The 20,632-nt window shown below is 43.6% G+C and overlaps 1 protein-coding gene across 12 annotated transcripts in view; it reads left to right on the top strand.

Annotated features, from left to right (window-relative positions):
• Spats2l (spermatogenesis associated serine rich 2 like) overlaps nucleotides 1-20,632 on the top strand; it is a 170,311-nt gene that overhangs the window by 123,483 nt on the left and 26,196 nt on the right. For 10 of the 12 annotated variants that reach the window (XM_036173203.1, XM_036173204.1, XM_036173211.1 and 7 more), the window contains 2 exons: nucleotides 5,872-6,078; nucleotides 7,355-7,490. In XM_036173203.1, coding sequence (XP_036029096.1) covers nucleotides 5,872-6,078; nucleotides 7,355-7,490 — 343 coding nt within the window. The remainder of the gene's footprint in view (nucleotides 1-5,871; nucleotides 6,079-7,354; nucleotides 7,491-20,632) is intronic. The other 2 variants (XM_036173206.1, XM_036173207.1) reach the window with 1 other exon arrangement.

Below are 20,632 nucleotides of genomic sequence, written 5' to 3' on the forward strand. Positions count from 1 at the left end.
TTAAGGTAATTTCCATTTGTATTTCTCTTCTAATAAATATTTAAGAACAATAAGATCAGGTACCAAAGAACTGTCAGTTATATTACCAGTCATCATAAAATACAATTATATTTACTGAAGTATTTTTAAGAGAGTGGTAACATGCTTTAAGTGACACAGACATTAGGAATTTTAAACCTAATTTTGTAACAACAAAGTTATGCTTTGTTTATCGACTTTTCCAGATGAAACTACCTTAAAACCCTTAAGCATGACCAGATAATATGCTTTATTGGAATAATCTCTTTGGGGTAGACTCTGAAACCATTTTAATAGGTTAAAATAATGACTTTAGGGCTGTTATATTTACTACATTCCTTGAGGTTAGATTTAAATTGCCAGTCTGCTTCCTATTGTCTTCTTATGAGTACATCAAATTTACACACAAAAAAACTGAAAACTAGAGAAAAGAGGTTTTTGAAAATTTAGAATTTGAATACATACATGGTGAAAATCTTATAATGTAAGCCCATGTGTCCTTATTGACAGAAGTGGGTAAGTGAAATTATGCTCCTGTATGGTCCTAACTTTTTCATGAAGGAGCATAAAGGACATTGTGATTAACTGTTAATACAATCTTGTAATCCTTACAATAACCTCCTAATTTTTTTTTAAATTTTTAGACTAAGAGAAACTCAACATGGTAGAACAATGTAATAATACCAGTAATTACATTAAACGTAAGTGGACTAAAATTTCAATTGAAAAACAGAGATTGACAGAATAGATGAGAAAACCCAGCTATATGTGATTATTGTAAAAGGTAAAGTTAACAGTAAGGTCTTGGAAAATTGCACTGTACAAACAGCTAAGTGCAGAAGATTGGTGTGGCCGCATTAGCACTGGAGGAAGAGATTCCAATACAAGAAATGCTGACACCATAAGTCAGTATATCAACTAGAGTCCACAACTCTAAACCTAATTACAGAGCTTCAAAATCTATGCAGCAGCATTGATGGAATTAAAGAAGGACAAATCCATAATCGTTGCAGTAATAGGTCATAAAATAAGTCTCTATATATAAGTTTAATATTGTTGTGAGGTATCTGTTAGGAGGTATCCACCAGAGAAGACATGAGTTCAAGCCAATAGAAAGTCTTTACTAGCCTTCCAGTGACCCCACTGGGTGTTCAGGAGATGAGTACCGTCCTGAGCCTTTCTCAGGATGGGCATTTAAGCACACAAAACAAATCCTGGATTGACACACCTCAGTTAACAAGGACAGTTATCCAGAAGCAGAACTACAGAAGCCAAAAAAGCAGGGTTAGTATATTTAGGGACTTTTCCCAGAACTATCAACTTTGATGGAGTACGTCTTTGTTCTCATGCTGGTTGGTGGTACTCCCTATATACATGCTAGATTCCAAGGCCTGAATGGTACTTCCATCATGGTATCAGCTGTGCTAAGATGTGGGGGCCTGTGTGTGTATCTGTGTGTGTGTGTGTGTGTGTGTGTGTGTGTGTGTGTGCATGTGTGTTAGTGTTTTCATATTCTGTTATAGTAACCAACATTTGGGAGTTGAAAAGAAATTAAGATCTTACGTACCAAAGCAAAAGAAGTCTAAAATACCTAGGAATAAATTTGACTATTGATATTTAAGACCCCAAAACTAAAACAATATTAAGATAATTTTCAAAGGCTCAAATAAATGATGAAATATGTCATGTTTAAGAATCAAAAGATTTGCCGGGTGGTGGTGGTGCACACCTTTAATCCCAGCACTCGGGAGGCAGAGCCAGGCGGATCTCTGTGAGTTTGAGGCCAGCCTGGTCTACAGAGTGAGATCCAGGATAGGCTCCAAAAGCTACACAGAGAAACCCTGTCTCAAAAAACCAAAAAAAAAAAAAAAAAAAATTATAGGATTCTAGTTTGATAATAGGCCAGCTTTTTCTCAAATTGGCTTCTAGATTGAGCACAAATTTAACTAAAATTCTTCCAGACATTTTATTGAAATTTTTTATTGAAAAAGCTAATTCTTAGATTTATATTGAAATGCAAAGAACCCTATGATAGACAAAATAATCTTTAGGATAAAAAGAACAAATCTGGAGAACATACATTATCTGATATTAGTACTTCTTATATAGATGTAAGTGAGGACAGATAACTACCTCAGTGGATACAACAGAGTCCAGACACCAGCCCATGCAAATAGTCAATTGATTCCAACAGTGTTGCCGAAGCAATTTAGAGGAAGAAGATCACCTAAGACTCACTAAGCTCTTCCATTCTTATGTTAGCTTTTTACATTTCTGTGTCACGGGCAAAGAGATGTGACTTGCTTGTGTTCTATGTGAAAGCCAGAGCTAGTACATCTGGGCACTCCATGTGACGTGTCTGTCGAGTCTACTTGAATCAGAAAGCCATGTCATGCACTAGCTGTATGTAGATGTGCTAAGTATTTTCAGTTGAAAAGGGGTTCTGGTAATTGTGAAGTTCAAAACCACAGACATTTTTACTGAAATTTTTACTGAAATCTGAGCAAATTGGCTCTTTCCAGCGATAACATTCCTTTCCAAGATGTCACAAATTTGGCTCAAGTCCTGGATGAATATTAAAGTCACAGAGACTCCTATCCGACTAGGTACCCTATCATTGGAATGACCCCAGCTATACAAAGCCCTGAAGTAATGCTGGTTCACTGTTGTGTACGTTTCATTTGCTCATTCAGTGTTTGTCGTGTAGCAATAGATATCAAGCAGATGATGATAAGCAAGACATGTCACTCTGTCACCACTTTCACGTGTGCAGACTAAAATAAATGCCCTCTCGTAGTAGAATATAGATTAGTAGTGACTGAACACTGTAAACTATCCATCTCATGCTTCTTACAGTTTATACTGGTGTTAGCCAATAGAAATGCAATGCAAGCAATATATAATTTTATATTTTCTAATAGCCCCATTAAAAAGTATAAGGTGATTTCACTTGGGTAATATATTATCTAAATTAATATATCTAAAACTTGATCATTTCAACATGTAGTCAGTGTTTATTTATTTACTTTTTGCAATGCTTAAGATCCAACCTAGGGCCTTGCAGATTGTGGGCAAGTACTCTATCACTGAGCAATACCCTCCAGTCTCAATATTTTTATATTTATTAAAGGATCTTTTGAAGATATTGTGCAGGGGGCTGGAGAGATGGCTTAGCAGTTGGGAGCAATGGGTGCTCTTCCAGAGAACCCAGGTCCAATTTCCAGCAGCTCACAACTGTCTATAACTCCAGCTCCAGGGGATCTGACACCCTCATACCAATTCACATGAAAAAAAAATACTGTGCCAAGCTTTCAAAAAATGGTATATGCCTCCCATAGGACTTACGTCAATTTGGATAAGCCACATTATAGCTCTTCAGTAGCCACATGTAGGGAATGCCTACCTAATTGACAGTGTACATGTATGAATCAACTCTGGTTTGTTGAATTTTAAAGCTGGACTCCAGAGAGAGACCTGATGGTGAGTCTGATGCCAGAGGAAAATCTCTGTGTCCGGGAAATAACTTCCATTATTGTATTACTAGAAATCTGGGACTTGTGGTCAAAATGAGCATCATTCTGCTGTGACTGTATAACTCCCTGAGAGAATCCCAGAGTGCCGCCATATTTATGGACAAATCTACCTAGCCAGTGTGCAGATAGATCCAAGTGGTCTCTGGGAACTGTAAATATTCCCAGTGTTCAATGATTCCCCCAATATTGATTTTCCAGAAGGCAGAGATATTGCTATTCAAATTTCTCAATAAATATCCGTAAGGTGAGTAGTGAACTGAATCAATTGCCCAAATATTATTCTCTGACGCACAAACAAAATATTTTTAGCTCCAGGTTAATGAGCTCATGTTTATGTACATGCTTGTCTCCTGTTTAAAATTCATTTGCATCTTAACAAAATAATTTTTGCTCTTCTACCTAAGGTCATTATTTCCATTAGGCTGTCCATCCCCATGTTTCCAAGACTGCAACTAATTTACCCTGCTATGCTGAATTTAGAATTCTGAATTCATAATCACTCACCAAGACCAAATTTCAGCTGTGACTTAGGAAGGGAGTGAGTTGGAACCAGTTTGGGTTTAGTCATTGTTTCAACACAAATGTTTATAAATTCGTCATCAGGTGGGTCAACCCATCTCTGCTCCTGGGATGCAGAACACGGGCCCACTGCTGCCTCTGAGTCTGGAGACGGTCCTTAGGAACTTGCTGTGTGAACAGTTCCAGAGCAGAGTCATTTCACGCTGAAGTTTGACAACCACTGTCATTCATGCAGTGGAGTTCTACGCTAGTGTAACTAAGGATCCAATTACACATTACCGTTTCAATCGATTCTATCACTGCACCAAATGCTAAGAGTGTACTAGTTCTTCACTACCTATTCTGGACATTTCATTGTAGACTGTAATTTCGCTTTCAGTAAAGTTTTCATTGTGCAGGAGAGCTCCTTGACGTAGAGGTTATGAATGATGGATTCTACTAGAGTCAAATTATATTTATCATAAGTGAGCTAATGTCTAAAATCAAATTGTCTAGGACCCAGATAGCGCTCTCTCACACGTTCCCCTAGACTCTGTAATGTTTGTGACAGTGTCGGGAAAGGTATGCCTCATTCCTTTCTTTTTTTCCCCTGTGAAATCATTTTAAGTGTACGTTAACTCAATCACAGTTCTGCAGAAAGCTATTGAGCCAGACACAAGTACTGGAGCTTAGAAAGTGAATCTGACTCAGTGTCTGCCCTCTAGGAGGTCACAGTCTCAGCAAGGCAGTGGTGAGAGACAGGCATAGAAGCCTTATGTTACATGTAATGTATGAAGGCAGCAAGGAGCAGGGAGAAGCAGGGGGTGGGGGGTGGGGGTGGGAACTGCCTGAGAAAGGGAAGGGGGGCTGGCTTCAAAGAGAGGATGTCACTCTGGATATGAGCCACAGCCAGCTACGTGGATGAAAACATTCCTGCAAGGTTGTCCAAGGTACAGGGAATCTCAGAATTTGGAGTCTGCTAAGCCAGAACGCACTCTTTGCACTAACCACAGCTTTCTCCATGAACCTGGCCTTCAGCAGCACACTGGACTGGCCACCATTTTTTTTCATACCAGAGATCCCTGTGGTAAAATCTAAAGAGTGATACATTTCCTTTCCAGGCCCTTCAATGCCATTTAATTCACACCAGCAATAACTACATCGGAACCTACCTTTAAGAGTTGCCAAAAGTAGTGTGCTGCTAATTTATGGCCACATCTATTAAGGCTCCAGAGAGAATCTAACGCTTGGATTTTAAACATAGTTGAGATATTACCGTGATGTTTCCTGATTTAATCCCTCCGTAAATTAGATGAAATGATCATATTACCTGTTGTCACCTCATTTTTGCCCCATCTCCAATCACTCTTTGGCCTTCATTAATTCAGAATGAAATACCACAAAGCATTCATGAAGATGGGGGGGTTGGCTTTTTACGGCTTCAGTATCACACTGAAAAATGCCTAAGCTTTTACTGGAATAGAGGAAAGGGGGAGATGGGGAATCATACTCATCTCTTGCAAGCCTGTTAATAATAACCTTGCTCGATAGTTCCAAATGAGGGAAGTAGGGCTTGGAGATATTAAATAGCTTATCTACATCTCTCTGCAAGCAGTTACCAGAGCCCACACACAAACCCAGGTCTTCTGACTCTAAAGCCAAGGCCCTTTCTGGTGTGGATTCTATAAAACAGTTCCTTCAGTGTTTTGCAGTGGAAGGCGTTATTGCCAGCCTGTAAATGAAATCTTGCCATTCTCCATCACTTTGCTGCCAGTGTTTTTACCTTATCCCTTCACAGTTATTATTTGGTGTTCTCTTACAGAAGGCAACAGACTACTGCAGCAGAAAATGTCCTTAGATGGGAACCCCAAACCTATTCATGGACCATCAGAGAGGTCAGATGGTCTACAGTGGTCAGCTGGGCAGCCTTGTAACCCAAACAAACCCAAGGCAAAAACATCTCCTGTTAAGTCCAATGCCCCCGCAGCTCATCTTGAAATAAAGCCAGATGAGCTGGCAAAGAAAAGAGGTAAAGTGATTTCTTTTGCACAGATAATTCAACATATTCTGCACACACATTACAGTGCCAGGATGGCAGAACTTTCCAGAAAAAATACTGCTTAGCAAAGGGGGTCATACATGCAATTGAATTGCTTCATTTTTCCCCCCTATGATCCACTTGGATGGAAAATGGAAAGGCAGATGTAGTCCTTCCATTATCAATCAGAGGTCTAGGACTATGAAGGTAGAATGCATCCCCTTCTCTGCCCCACTGTAGATGCATGAGTGGTCGTTTATCTCAGTCACTTAGGAAGCAGTATTAGTGCAGGACAGATTAGTGCCTCCCAGGCAGATGAAATTCAGGCCTGTGTGGATGAAGATGAATCTAGAGCCTGATAGATCCTCGTTGAGGGATGGTCTCCCCTGTGGGAACTCAGTTCTGTATTAGAACGTCCAGGCAATCTAACACTGAAAGGATTTTCTGTTTGACACACTAGATTTCCATTTTTCAAACCTTAGTGTCTTTGACTCGTAACTAGCCTTACCAATGAAATGGCTAAATCACTTCCTTTCAGATTCCAAGACTAAATAATGTCCTTCTGATCCAGCCTCAGTTGTATTTGATTTCCTTGGCTTTGGCTTGACACAGTGGTGCCATTTTCTTGAGGGAGATTTCTTTCTTTGTAGAAGCATGCTCCTGGTGAGATAAGAACAGTCTGTTGGCCATGCAGGCTCTCCACCCTGGTACAAGTTACAGGAAACCCAGGAAGATGGGCCCCCAAAGACCTGCTTTCATGCTCTTGCTGTTTCCAAGCCTGGCTCAGGACGCTGGTCGAAAGCCAGCATATCTGGCCCTCATGCCCCAGCCTCTCTCTAGCTCATGTGTACTTCTCCCAGTCAGTCTCTATGTCATTTTCCTGCTCCAAAATCTCCTCCCAGTCAGTCTCTATGTCATTTTCCTGCTCCAAAATCTCTATTGGCTCTGAGCCACATGCAGTGGTGTTTACAGCGGCGGGAGCCAGCCGCACAAGTGGCCTTTAGATCGGAAGACACTGCAGTTCATGACACTTCCCCAAGAGCAAAATGACAGGTGTCCCTTACATGGCACAGCCAGAGGCCCCCCCCCCCCCCAAGACATTGTAGAGAGCCAAACAAATCATTCCCTCTTAGCAAGGTGTTTCCTCTAGAACACAAAAGACAGGTCTGTTTGGGGTGGATCACTTGCCTCATTTTTTTTTCAAGCTCATAAATAAAAGATGAAGTGGTGACGCTAATCATTTTTTTTTTCTTGGCATCAATTTTAGGCCCAAATATTGAGAAATCAGTGAAGGATTTGCAGCGCTGCACCGTTTCTCTGACTAGATACCGCGTCATGATCAAAGAGGAAGTGGACAGTTCTGTGAAGAAGATCAAAGCAGCTTTCGCTGAACTACACAACTGGTGAGTAATGCCACCCACCCCTGTAAATTCACCGAGGCTGGGCTGCGTCCATGGCCGGGAAACAACATCAGACCGAAAAGGTGGTTCATTCAGTGTGTAGACATCACAGAACAGCTCTCCGGCTGACGTTTTTAAAGTTCTGCAGGCAGGAAAATAGATCTTGGGAATGAAAAAAAAAAAAAAGGTATTTGAATAAGAACTCTGGCCAGGCGGTGGTGGCACACGCCTTTGATCCCAGCACTTGAGAGGCAGAGGCAGGTGGATCTCTGTGAGTTCGAGGCCAGCCTGGTCTACAAAGCGAGTTCCAAGAAAGGCGCAAAGCTACACAGAGAAACCCTGTCCTCGAAAAAGCAAAAAACAAAAAAACAAAAAAACAAACAAAAGAACTCTAATAGACACCGTAATTCACTGAAGATTGAAGTTGGTCTAATAGCATACCAAGGATATGGACTAAAACTTATTGGGGGGGGGTGCTTAAATGGTATTGACATCCATGAAAGGCCAATCACATGAGAGATCTTTGAAAAAAATCAAAAATATTCCCATTATCATTATCATTAAATTCCCCTAGCAAAAAGAAACTTCTTCCGTGAACTTGGCGATAGAGGTCTGTTCTTGACGTGGGCAGTGGGGGTAATATCAGCTGTGAGCAAAGAACCTGAGGAAGGAAGGGTGTACTTTGGCTCCCAGTCTGAGGGTGCAGGCCACTGTAGCAGGAGCTCATGGCTATGGCGGCGGGAGCCAGAAGCCGCTGGCCACCTTGCATCCATATTCGGGAAGCGGAGCCCATGAGTGAGTGCTGCTACCCAGCTTGCTTTCTCCTTTTTGTTCGTATTCAACCCAGGACTCCAGCCCACCGACCGCAGGTACAGTGGGTCCTTCCCACGGCAGTTCATCTGATCTAGATAATATCTCACCGGTGTGGCCCAAAGCTGGCCTCCTCGGCCATTCTAGAGCCTGTCACGTTGACAATCAGTATTAGCCACCACCGTGGTGTTCGTTACTGCCCAGCTTCGCTGCCCTTCACGGTGTGCTCAATAAACCTGTTTTCTTTCTTGCAAAAAGATAATCAAATGGTACCCTGATGTGGTTCAGATGCTGCCCCTTTCCCTTCCTTCAGCTGGTTTTAATGAAAAACATCTCCCTGAGCCCTGGACGTTTACTTGGGTGAAATATTTATTATTATATAGATTGTTACTATCATGGGAAAAAAAAATCTCAATTAAGACTCCATTTCAAATGAAAAAAGGCATACTAAAGATAAAAAGAAAAGCTCATAGCTGGTGTGTGTGTGTGTGTGTGTGTGTGTGTGTGTGTGTGTGTGTGTATTCCAGAAGCTCCATTCAGGTAAATCTACTTCTAAGTCAAATTGTACGCTCGTACTACCAGGATCCAGTCTCTCTTCTCCTTCCTCACTTCCTTCCTCTCTTCATTCTCTTGCAGTATCTCCCAAGGTCTCCCAGTTTTGCTTATTTTTTACCTCATTCTTAGACAGACACCACTGTGGCTCTGTGGCTCAGTGGCTCTGTGGCTCAGTGGCTCTGTGGCTCAGTGGCTCTGTGGCAGCAGATTTCCCCCGCTTCTTGGCTTCTCCATTGAGTCTCAGCCCCTGAGACTAGGCAGTAAATCCAGAAAAAAAAAATGTGATGACTAACTTCCATCGGCTGGTTTTGGTCACATGTAAGTCTCTGTAGAACAACCACCGTGGCCAGCGAAGTGGTCTTCCCACTATCTGTTCAAAGTCAAATGCTTCTCACAGTGTCGACAGTGGGATGAGTCCCACCAACTCCATGAAGTGAAAACTGAAGAGCCACAGTTATCCAGGCTGAAATACAGGTGCTCGCACCTAACGAAACCTCCCAACCATGGTACCCAGGGTCGTGGAATTGCCCGCCATATCTGCTTGGCCTCCCCTGATACCAGAATTTTAGACATTTTTGCATATTTTTCTATGCCAAGTCCTTGCTGTGACACTGATGCGCTTTTTAACAGAAGCTGTGGAGTTGTAAAAACTAAGGATTAAGCTTCAGACTAACTTAATCTAAAATTCATGCATTTTAAGCCATCTGCTACATACAAGATCCCAAGGGTACAGGAGACACCGGGAACTTGACAGGAAACTGTTTCCAGTCACTCAGTCTCTTCCAGGTCTTCTGAGTTGAGCCATCCTTTACCCTCATCCAGCCATAGCACCCATGAACTTTCCTTTGGACCAGAATGTAGCTAAATTGTTCAAAGCAACTCCCAGAACACATGTGAGTACTTAAACATGGCAGAGATTTCCAATCTCTCCTTAAGTCAGCAACCTTGGGCAATGCAGAAAGACAAGGGACAAGGTTGGCTCCTGGGGTCTACCATTTGCCAGCCTTGGTCTTGGGGGATTAGGCCTCAGCCTGGAGGGAATTCTGTGCCCTGTCCATCTGGCTGGCACTGTAGAGTTAGAGCTTCCTCTGAGGGTCCCTTGTGATGCCTTCCATGAGAGTGACTCAGGTGCTAGCTGACCAAATGGATCAGTGACCTCGAATTGCCTCCCCTGCGGTTGCTATGACTGCTTTTTATTTACTTCGTTTTTTGTGTATTAGTAAAATGAACAGCACATGGGTCACAAGACCACTGGAGATTTACAACGGATTCTTTGAGTTTTTCCCTCCTCAGCTGGTGAAAGTGAGGAGCAGGAAAGCCAGTGGCCACGGAAGTTGCGTGTGATTTCTCTGTTCCGGATTCCCCTTCCCCTTTAACCTGGTGGGAAGATGAGTTCTGAATGAGCCCTGCCATGCTAAAAAGTCACCCACAAGACAAAAGGACACTTGCCTTCCAAACCAAAGAAGAAAGCATGTAGTTCAACCCTTTGCTATATGGGTTGGCTACCAAGTAAACCCCAACACCCCTTTTCTGACCTAACCCTTAATAAAAACCATCCCACAACAATGTGTGCTAACTTTAAAAATAAAACCAAATTACTGTTTAAACATAGCCATTTACATGCATTTCTGCCAAGTGGAAAACTTGGCTTCTGCTCCAGACAAGCCTTTGGCCCAGGCAACACAGTGATGACCTAAGACAGAGCCTCCCTCTTGTCTCCTAAGGGGGAGGGAAGAATGGATTTTAGGAATTGTGGTACTCATGAAAATATCAGGCTCCAGAAGACTTGGGAAAGAAGTTTCCCAACTGATGGCGGAATCACATACAGTAGGCATTAGATGGAGTTGTGTGCCTAGAACCACCAGTTTAAATACAGGCAGATCTTGGATTCAACCAGAGAGGGGTTGTAGATCTGGAACGGATGGGCCACATCCTCTGGTTTTCTGAAGAAACTGCTCGTTCTAGAATGGTAATTAACTCATATGCCCCTCAGCAGCATGAGTTAGTGACCCCACTCCTAAGTCCACCCTCTGGTCCTTATGTGGATGACCCAGTTAGTCAGTCTTCCTATCTCCCAAGTACTCACTAGCGTGTCCTTTAGAAGGAAAGCAATGTACAGAAACACACATCTAATATAAAACATTTTTAAAAAGTAAAACACGAAAACAGATTTCACTTTGTCTCCAATTGCCAACTTGAGGACACGTGTTCTTCTTGAGTGCATCCTGCCAAAACTCCTGATGAAGTCCGTGCAAATGGTGACTTTAAGAAACCAGAAGAAGGTGCCTGCTGTACATCCTCTGGCCTTACTGAGGACACACCAGGACCAAATGAGCTGTGTATTTACCCTTCCCAAGCAGGCCGTGAAGAACACTTGCTCAATGCAGTTACTGAAGAAAACCACCAAGTAGCCAAAACACAATATTGGCGACGTTTCACCTGGACACAGTCCCATGTGGCTAACTGACCATCCATGGGCATTCCCACCTTCTCAGAAAGAACTGGGCATCTGAGTGAGTAACCACGACGACATGATCCTCTCCCACTATGTCTGAACAGAAGATAAACTTGGCATCGGGAGCATAAGAAGTGATATCAGGAACTAACGTGGAACAGCTGGCTTCTGTTCGGCACGACTGGCCTCCTACCACATCTGGGAAATATTCATCCTTTGGAATCATGGCTGCCAGATTTAATTGCGCCATGTGTCGCCTAGTCTAGCCTTCCCATCACAAACTCAGTGTTTGTGTGTCCAAGTTGATTATGAAGACACAAAATGAGCAATAAAACATGAAATTGAAAAAACATTGAGGAAGTATAATAACACTCAATATTTCTGCCATATGCCGGGAGAGAAAGTATCCCAAAATAGAGCTATAAAAAATCCTGTTAGGTGTTATTGTCAATTTAACATCTAATTAAGAGCACTCTTAAGGAAGACGGAAGCTGGTCTGGAGCCAGGAAAGTAGTGTGTGTACTAGTGGCAGGGGGGGTGGCGATGAGGCAGAGACTGGGGAATGGAGGGGCAATCGCTTTAAGCTGTTTTGTTTTAAATTTTAAAAAAGGCAGTCAAAGCACAGGTTTCCATAGCAAGGGGCCACAATGGCCCTACATCTTGTGTGCTTTCCCCTGGAGAAGGGCTATACTCATTACCTTCTCATCACTGCGGCCCAGTAGCACAAGGAGCATCTTCAGGAATGAATGCTTTGTTTTAGTTCACAGTTTAGAAGGGATACACACCGACCCAGTGGGAAAGGCCCGGTGGCAGGACCATGAAGAGGCTGGGTCACGTCACATGTGCGGTCAGGAAGCAGAGAGCTGACCGCAAGCAGGCTGAGCTGAATAACTTCAAGGCCCGCCCCAGGGACCTACTTCCTCCCACAAGGTTCGACCTCCAAAATGTTTCAGAGCCTCCCCAAATGGTGCCACCAGCAGACAACCAAGTGTTCAAACCTGGGATCCTACAAAGACCCTTCATATTCAAACCACAACAGGGGCTGGGTGTAGCCCGGGCCAAATCCGGAGGTGAGACGTGAGTCTCAGCCCTTGCCCGCTCCCCCTTTCTCTGCTACCTTTCAGTTCATTTCTTCCTCATTCCTATCTAGTCCTTCCTCACAGCCAGGGGCTCCTTCTGTCACCCCCTTCAGGCTAGAGCTCCTGATGTCTCCACATCGCCTTTTATTCATTGAAACTTGCTGATCTTCCATAGTTCATGACCTCATCCTCCTCGTGAAAATGTGTTCCACACCCAAAGTGACATAATTGCATGTAACAAATGCTCTCTAGCAATCCTGGCCCCTAACCAGAAGATGAATTCTAGTGTGAGAATCCCACTAGCTATTTTAAGCTACTTTATCTTTAATTGCACCCCTGAACCCCCTTCCCTGCTGCTGAAGGCTTGCTGGTATCTAAGCAAAGCCTTCCTGAACACATTCTCACCCTAGCTGGCCGGGTGGCCCTATGCACCAGGCAGATATCATCTCTTTGACATTTTAAACACGGTGGTCTTTTTCGGGGCTGTGAGCTTGAGGAGGCCTCCCAACAGGAAGTGACGGGTGAGGCTTGTGTTTCCGAATCGCCCAGTCACAGGGATATCTTACTCCAGTGCTGCTCCTCAGATACCCAGAGAGTGTCAAATTATTGGAATGGCCATTCTCTGAGCCACTCCAGTCTGAGGCCACGTCAGGAGGTCTGTCATGCAGCACAGCTCTCTTGTGAGCTGGTGACCAGCCCACTCATCCCTTCCTTCCGTCTTGGCGCTGCTTTTGTGTGGTGCCAGGTGTTGCTCACAATGCTGAGAATCTGGTTTTTCCATTCTCCTTAGGTCTGTGTGTGTGTAGCTTAGTATTTCCAGAGAGATAGTGCCTATGATCTAATATTTGCTTCCACACCACATTCTAATAGTTAAAACACTCCTATGGCTTTTCAGACACCCTCTACAAAGGCATCACCCCCAAACTTACTTCTGTGGTCCCAGAATTCAATTTGGTCTTCTCTGGTTGTTTGGGGTGGTGTTTTCCTTACAACTTGGGTCTGAAAAACTTAAGATAAAATCCATCACGCACTGAAATTAGCAGACCCTCGACGCATTCGTAATAGGCATCCTGAAGACGCTGTGGAACTTTACATTGGATTTTGATCTTTCAGCATTGATTGTAGTTTTATATGTTCATCCGCCACTAGAAAATCCCTACAGAGTCTGAACTAGAAAGATAGTCCGCTGTGTGTCCTCTTTCGTGACTCAGGTGTGCGCTGTCTCCACGGTCCTTCCTCACCACCTAATGCTCATTTTCTGTCCTGCATGTTATACCGTACCTACATGCACACTTGTTTACATATGCACGTGTGTGTTAGGGCTAATGTGTGTGTATAAGAGGGAACACGCAGTATTTTTCTTTCTGAGCTTGTGTCCTCGCTTGGTATTATATATTCTTTGTTTGTGTGTGCGTGTTTTGGGTTTTGTTTTTGGTTTGGTTTGGTTTGGTTTGGCTTGGTTTTGGTTTGGTTTTTCAAGACAGGGTTTCTCTGTGTAGTTTTGGGGCCTGTCCTGGAACTCGCTCTGTAGACCAGGCTGGCCTCAAACTCATAGAGATCCGCCTGGCTCTGCCTCCTGAGTGCTGGGATTAAACATGTGCGCCACCACCGCCCAACTGGTATTATATATTCTAAGTCTAGTGCATCCAACATGGCTCCAGGGTTGAACCAGACTGGGGCCACAAGGAAGTGAAGGAAAGACAGATAAACAGACCAAAAGCTGGGCTCAGGTGGGCTAGACTCTGATGGGGAAACCCGCAGCACCCGGGCAGCTCAGTATGTTTGTTCTATAGAGCAGAACAGGGAGGTGGGACCATTGCATACAGATAAACAAGGAGGCTGGGTTTATAGCGTACAGCAGGATCAAGGAGATGGGTTTAACTAGTCTAGGTAGGAGCAGTCTGAGGGCAGTCTTCGTGCCTTAAACATCCCGCTGGGAGAAAGCTATGGTGGACACGTTCTGCATGCACTGTCAGCATCCACATGTTTTTCTGTTTCCCACTGAGCCTCACCTCCTGGAGAGAAGGGTTTGCCGTTACTCTACAGGTCTTAGGCTCTGGGGTCTTTGACATGGCCATCTCAGCTTCACTCAGAACTTTACTCACTTGGGCTTTTTCTACCCCTTATATAAATCCATCGTTTTTCTCTAGGGCTAATTTTCATTGTTGTGATTGTAGGAAATTTGCCAAGCGTATTGCTGCTCTATTCACTGTAGCAAGAAATTGGGACCAACCTAACTGTCTGTCAACAGATAAATGGATAATGAAAACTTGTTTTTGTAGTTTTAAATCCAGGTGGTTGTTTTGTTTTGTTTTGTTTTGTTTTTTTGGGGGGGGGGTCTTGTAACAGTTGAAAATCACTGGATCTTGTGGAAGGGACAGTAAGTCGTCTGAAGCCAACATAGTCTCTCAGCTGGTGAATCTCTCCCCTCTGGGAGACAATTGGTCTGGCAATAATGTTGACTGCCACAGCTGCAGGGAGGGAGTGTCACCAGCCTCTGGTAGCCCGAGGTGAGACCAGGGGCACTGCTAACCAGCCAAGGATGTACAGTACAGCCTCTCCGCTGGTCTTTCCTTCCCATTCTCCTATAACAAGGGCATGTTTGGTCCAAGATGTCGATAACACCAAGAATTCCCTAGTGGAAGACAATGCAGCACGTTCTGAGGTACCTCCTTGAGGGAAAGTCAGACTCTGCAACACAGTGAGAATCTAACTTCCGGTGCGCCGTCCTCCAAGCCAGTAGTGGGGGAGGCAGGAAGGGGGGTTTTCTTGCCCACCCCTTTCTTACCACAGAGCCTTCCCTTTTCAATCAGTGGTGGGAAAATCTTTTTCCCCATACTATCTGAAACATAACCCTTCCAGCTACACGTTTTAAAGGTCAAACTCCATTTTTGCCTCCTTGAGATCAGAAAAAAACAATTATATTGTAGTATAGAAAATTGAAGGCTTTGCTTTTTCTGGTCTGTTTTTCATTATAGAATTCAAGTCAGTCCTTAGAAGGAAATGGAAAAATTAAGAACTGAAGTTTGTAGCTAATGACAGGCAGTAACTCTGCTTAGCCATTCTGTCTCTGCCGGAGTCGTCTTCTCCGTTTACAGTAAAGCCAGATACCACAGTGAGGACCAGGATTAGGACAGAGATCTGAGGCGTGTAAAGAGAAGTACAGTGGGGAATTGTTCCATTAAGCACCTGTTGGGGGATATTCTTCCTTGGCTTCAGGCAGGCAGTAATATTGCTTGGTATTCCCAGGCATTCATGGCTCATGTCCAGCCGCTCCGATGCCAGTGACATACTGTGAGCAAGCCCTTGTTCTGTGTAAACTGCATGGAAGCAGAAGGTATTTCTGGATAGCTTCGGGTCCAGTGGTAGTTGAGCAAGTACCTGGCCATTTAATTACCTTCCCTTGATTAAGAGAATCATTAGCATTTTGGAGCTACATAGACTTTGATAGGAATGGCGCATCTTTGTTTTTTTGTTTTCTTTTTTTTTTTTTTTAAATGACCCTAGAATTTGATCTGTATCACAAAACAGATAGCAGCAAGTCGATCTGGCTTTGAGTTCAGTCACATGAAGGATCTTGATAGAAGCGTGGGGAATGAGTGGGAATCCCATTGTAAAGCCAATGTGGCAAAAAAAAAAAAAAAAAAAACCAGAAGTGCCGACCCCTGGTGTAGTGTGATTATATAGTCACAAACTGATGCTTTTCCATGTCCTTTTCAATAAGATGCATTTCTAATGGGGTCCTTAGCACGAGAATGACCTGAGAAGGCTTTTCAGCTATTTGGCATGGCTACATAATGATTGCACATTGCTTTCAATTCCCTATTTAATTATAAGAAGTGTGCAAAACAATTACTAGATTTTGCCAGCTTTAAACCTAAACACATAGGAAGAACAAAATCAAGAGATCGGGATATGTGGTTTTCAGTTTTTGTTTGTGGTTTTGTTTTTTTGTTTTTTTTTTTTTAAATAAAAGTCAGAAGTTTGAATTGTGTTTTTATTTTTAGAATGTAATAAAAGGCTTTTATGTCTTTCTGCTCTGGAAGTGAAGACAATCTTCGGAACCATCAAAAACCTGTCCATACCAGACTTCCTCACAAATCCCTTTCTTTCTCATCAAATGGTTTTTCTCAGTGCCCACCTGTTTGTGCCTTGCACAAAACACTATACAAAGGAAATTAAATAAACCTGTTCCTTCCCTCACACCCAATAGCCCGTATTATTTGAGAATATTAAAAGAACATAGCGTGAGAACGAGCACACACTTGCAAAGGATACATGGAGACAATAATAAAAGAGGCTAATAAATATATTTATGCCTCAAGAGGGCCATATGGATGGATTTTGTTGCCATCTAGCTGACAAATTGCCCAAAATGACTCCTTTTCCTCACCCTGCACCAGTGTAATGAGCAGGAGTAGGCACCAGGATTCATTCCAAACACTGTGAAAAGGGCAAATACCGCAAAACCCGGAGGAACCCAAGGTGCCTGCGACTTTGCGACTGACTGGCGAGTCCCTGTGGTACGGTGCACTTCCAGATCTTGCCTGTTTGTGAATATATGTCGCTCTAAATAGGTGCAGCTCACTCTTTGGCGGTGGAAGCTTCCTTTTTCCTATTTTCTTCCTCCCTCCAGTTTTTCTCCGCAGCGTTCGATGTTTCCCCTGGGCCACTGCTGGGATTGAATGAATCAGTTGAAGGAAGAGCAGGCCGATAAATACAAAAAGTACTGAACTGGCCTTTTCAGTTTAGGTACAGTCCCGGGAAACCAGCGTAAAGAGCGCCTCACATTAATAGCCTTCCTGGGCCCTGGGTGTGGATTACCGCCATACGTTATGTCTGCCACCCGCCTCGGGCCCTGGGATCTGCCTGGCTTTCACCGCAGGCTGCTTTGCCGAGCAGACCCTCCATCAGAGCAGAGGGCGGACTTGGCGTTGCTTCTGCTTCTGTTCTGAAATCTGAAAAGATGTCTGAATCTTTTCAGCAGATGAAGGCTGCCAATCAACGAGCTAGCCATACGCTTCTGAAAAGAAGTGACTGTTTGACATCTTAGAATGGAAATTGGAGGTGAAATTAAGCCAAGTGTTCTGTCTGCATACCCCCGTAGGGTAGGTCATTCAAGAATTTATCATACAGCCTGACAGTGGTGGCGCACGCCTTTAATCCCAGCCCTCTGGAGGCAGAGGCAGGCGGATCTCTGTGAGTTCGAGGCCCGCGTGCTCCAAGTTCGAGGACAGCCAGGGCTACACAAGGAAACCCCGTCTCTGAGAGAGAGAGGAAAATGAAGATGGATTTCTTAAAGCATTGTTATAGATAGCAAATGCTTTATGATATTTAAGGAGAGCTATTCTATATTACGATTTTTTGCTTTTGTTTTTAACCTATCAGACCAGTAGGAGTAGGACTCAGGAGTTACTCAGGACAATTAGTCAGGTAGACAAAAAATCACACAGCAAACTGCACATGAGGTGGGATAAATGAATTCCTTACATGTGTGCGGCTTTATTATTTCAGTGGCTGTAAACTCTTGATTCTTATTCGGCCATATTCTAATAAAAGTCACACTCTCCAAGGTTTATTAACCACTTAATTAGGAAGCATGTGTTGTGCAGTTAGACAGAACGGGGTTTGAATTTCATTTTATACATTCTAGCTCAGAAGCCAACTGAGGTTTTTACATCGCCTCAGCCAGGAAACCAAAGTACATTTAACCGCTCTCTGCGGCTTGTATGAATATTTCTGTGTAAGTCAGTAAGCTTGTCAGATCATTCTAGAAAATGACGAGCCTGCTCCCCAATGGACACTCACTTAAGTCTCTCTTTTCTAGCGTAGCATTTAAGAATATTCTTTTCCTCTACCCCGAGACACTGGCGGGAAGTTACCCTTCAGCTCTCCTTAATTAAAATTTTCTTTCATAAAATATATTATAGTCATATTTTTCCCCTCCAAGATCCCCTCTACCTCCCTGCCCCCCCCTCCCTGCTTCTCTCTCTCTCTCTCTCTCTCTCTCTCTCTCTCTCTCTCTCTCCTCCCTCCCTCTCCCTCTCCCTCTCCCTCTCCCTCTCCCTCTCCCTCTGCCCCTTCCCTCCCTCCCTCTCCCTCTCTCCCCCTTTCTTCATCCATCTCACAGGCAGAAGATTGTGCTCCCAGTGGCACTTCTCAAACATCTTTGTGATTGGGGAGCATCTCAGTCCTTCCTTAGAGATGCTGATTCCACAAGTGTTGGGCCCCGGAGTCTGCATTCAGTGAGTTCCACTGAGCAACAGAGTCTGCACACCACAGTTGGAGAATACTGCTACAGATACTGAAGGACGGGGCCAACTGCTTTCCCTAAGAAGCCATGTCTGGTGGGTGCAGGCAGAAACAGGCAATGCAGTGGACGGTGTGGACAAGTGGTGTAGTGCAGGGGCAGGGGCAGGTGGAGGCCTGTGAAGGAGCAGGAGGAAATAAGCCCTGGCTGGCTGTTTAGGAAGGAGGTCACCAGGGGGGTGGTACCTGAATCTTGGAGGAAGCCTTGAAATTTGTCAGATAAAGAGGGGAGATTCCATACTGAAGGAAGCAGCAGCATGAAAGATCACAGTGTGTCTGGGAGGACCAAATTCCCCAGGCTTCGCTCCATCAGTAGATGAGTTGTGAACAGATGCCTTTCAAATCGGAAAAATCCATCACCGTTCATCTGTATGCAAGAGATTAGGAGCGTCTACTTTTCAGAGTTTAATGTCTATTTGCCTTCCCAATGTGGAGGTTTGCAGAGCAAGGGTATTACTGAGACAGTGGTGGCATGCTCGCCTAGAGGGTCCTGGCAGGTATTTTCCCTCCCTCCCCTGTTCACTGAGAGCCAAAGGAACTATCAAACCTGCCAGACAGCCAGGGGCAGTAAAGGCCAGGCCTGGCTGCCTTGGCTTAGAGACGACAGCGCTTCTGAGCCTTTGGGTACCACCGCAGTATCTTACACTTTCCATTCCCAAGTAATTCGTGTTCGACATCTATGACGGCATCTGCAGAGATAACTTTCTCCACCCCACTCTTGATTTTCCCAGAATGTTTCTGGAAGAAAATACAACAGGGTGTTGAGAGTGGTTGGCTCCATTTTGTGCACAAGACAAAGAATGTTTTTTGTCTTGCTCTGTTTCATTCTGAAATATTTGATTTTACCATGCTTTCTGTATTTTTTTTCAGCTTGTTAAATGAGCATGTAAGATGAAGGAAAAGTGTAGAAAGGAATGTTAGTCAGGTGTCCAGATGTTATGCCTGTGTGATAAGACAGTTGGCATCCATAGTTTTCTAGCTTCTTCTCTAGGGCTCCTTTAGAAGAGGTGGAGGGCTAAGTCCTATTTTTTTTTTTATAGTAAACCTGAAATGCAGTTATTTTCTTGACTAGTGCTTTCTGTAGAAAGAGATCAACCTAAGACATAATTAGCAAAGACACTTAATAACTAAAGCCATATATTCCTAGCTGAACAGTTGGTGTTGTAGATTTGTAGACTTAAAGGATTTTCTAACTCTTGCCCTTTTCAAAATTCCAAGAAGATAAATGAGTCCCTCTGGGGTTTTATTGAAATTAATTATGTTTTGAGGAACTCCAGAGTCCCTGGTAAGTGTTGGAGTTAGTCTACACACTAAATCTCCACGCCTCATTCCCAAAATGCAGTTCAGTGGTACAGTCAAATATATGTCATTGTAGGATCCAAACATGAACTATGCAAATTAAGAGAGGTGAGCCCACTGCATATCCAGGAACTCAGCCCAAGTGATAGGTCGAAACCAGTTGTTTGGATCTGGGGTGTTTGTGTGGCCTTGTAGCTGAGTGGGCTTCATGCCGGGAATGTCGGCCACCTTACCTCATTGATGGTCCTGTGAGTGGACAGCTCTGAAAGGCTAATCCAGCCCTCATGTCTATACTGGAGACCTAGGTGAGCTTGTGTGTTTACTGAACGACACTGTTGAGTTCAACCTTTAGAAAGATCCGCTTGCCACCTTTGTTATATTCAAAGGACAAAATCAACTTTAGTTAGGAACAGAATTGGAATTGTTGTAAAATGCAATATAGATAGATAGATAGATAGATAGATAGATAGATAGATAGATAGATAGACAGACAGATAGGATAACAGTCCAGGAATCCCAACCACGAAACTAAGATGTAAACAACTAATACAACCAGCTACTCTTACTGAGGTGAGAGTTAAATCCGCCACAGTGGGAGTGCGGAGGAGAGATATTTCTCTACTGGAGTAGACTTCTGG

The sequence above is a fragment of the Onychomys torridus genome, chromosome 23 (assembly GCF_903995425.1).
Source record: "Onychomys torridus chromosome 23, mOncTor1.1, whole genome shotgun sequence".
Classification (NCBI taxonomy): Eukaryota; Metazoa; Chordata; class Mammalia; order Rodentia; family Cricetidae; genus Onychomys; species Onychomys torridus.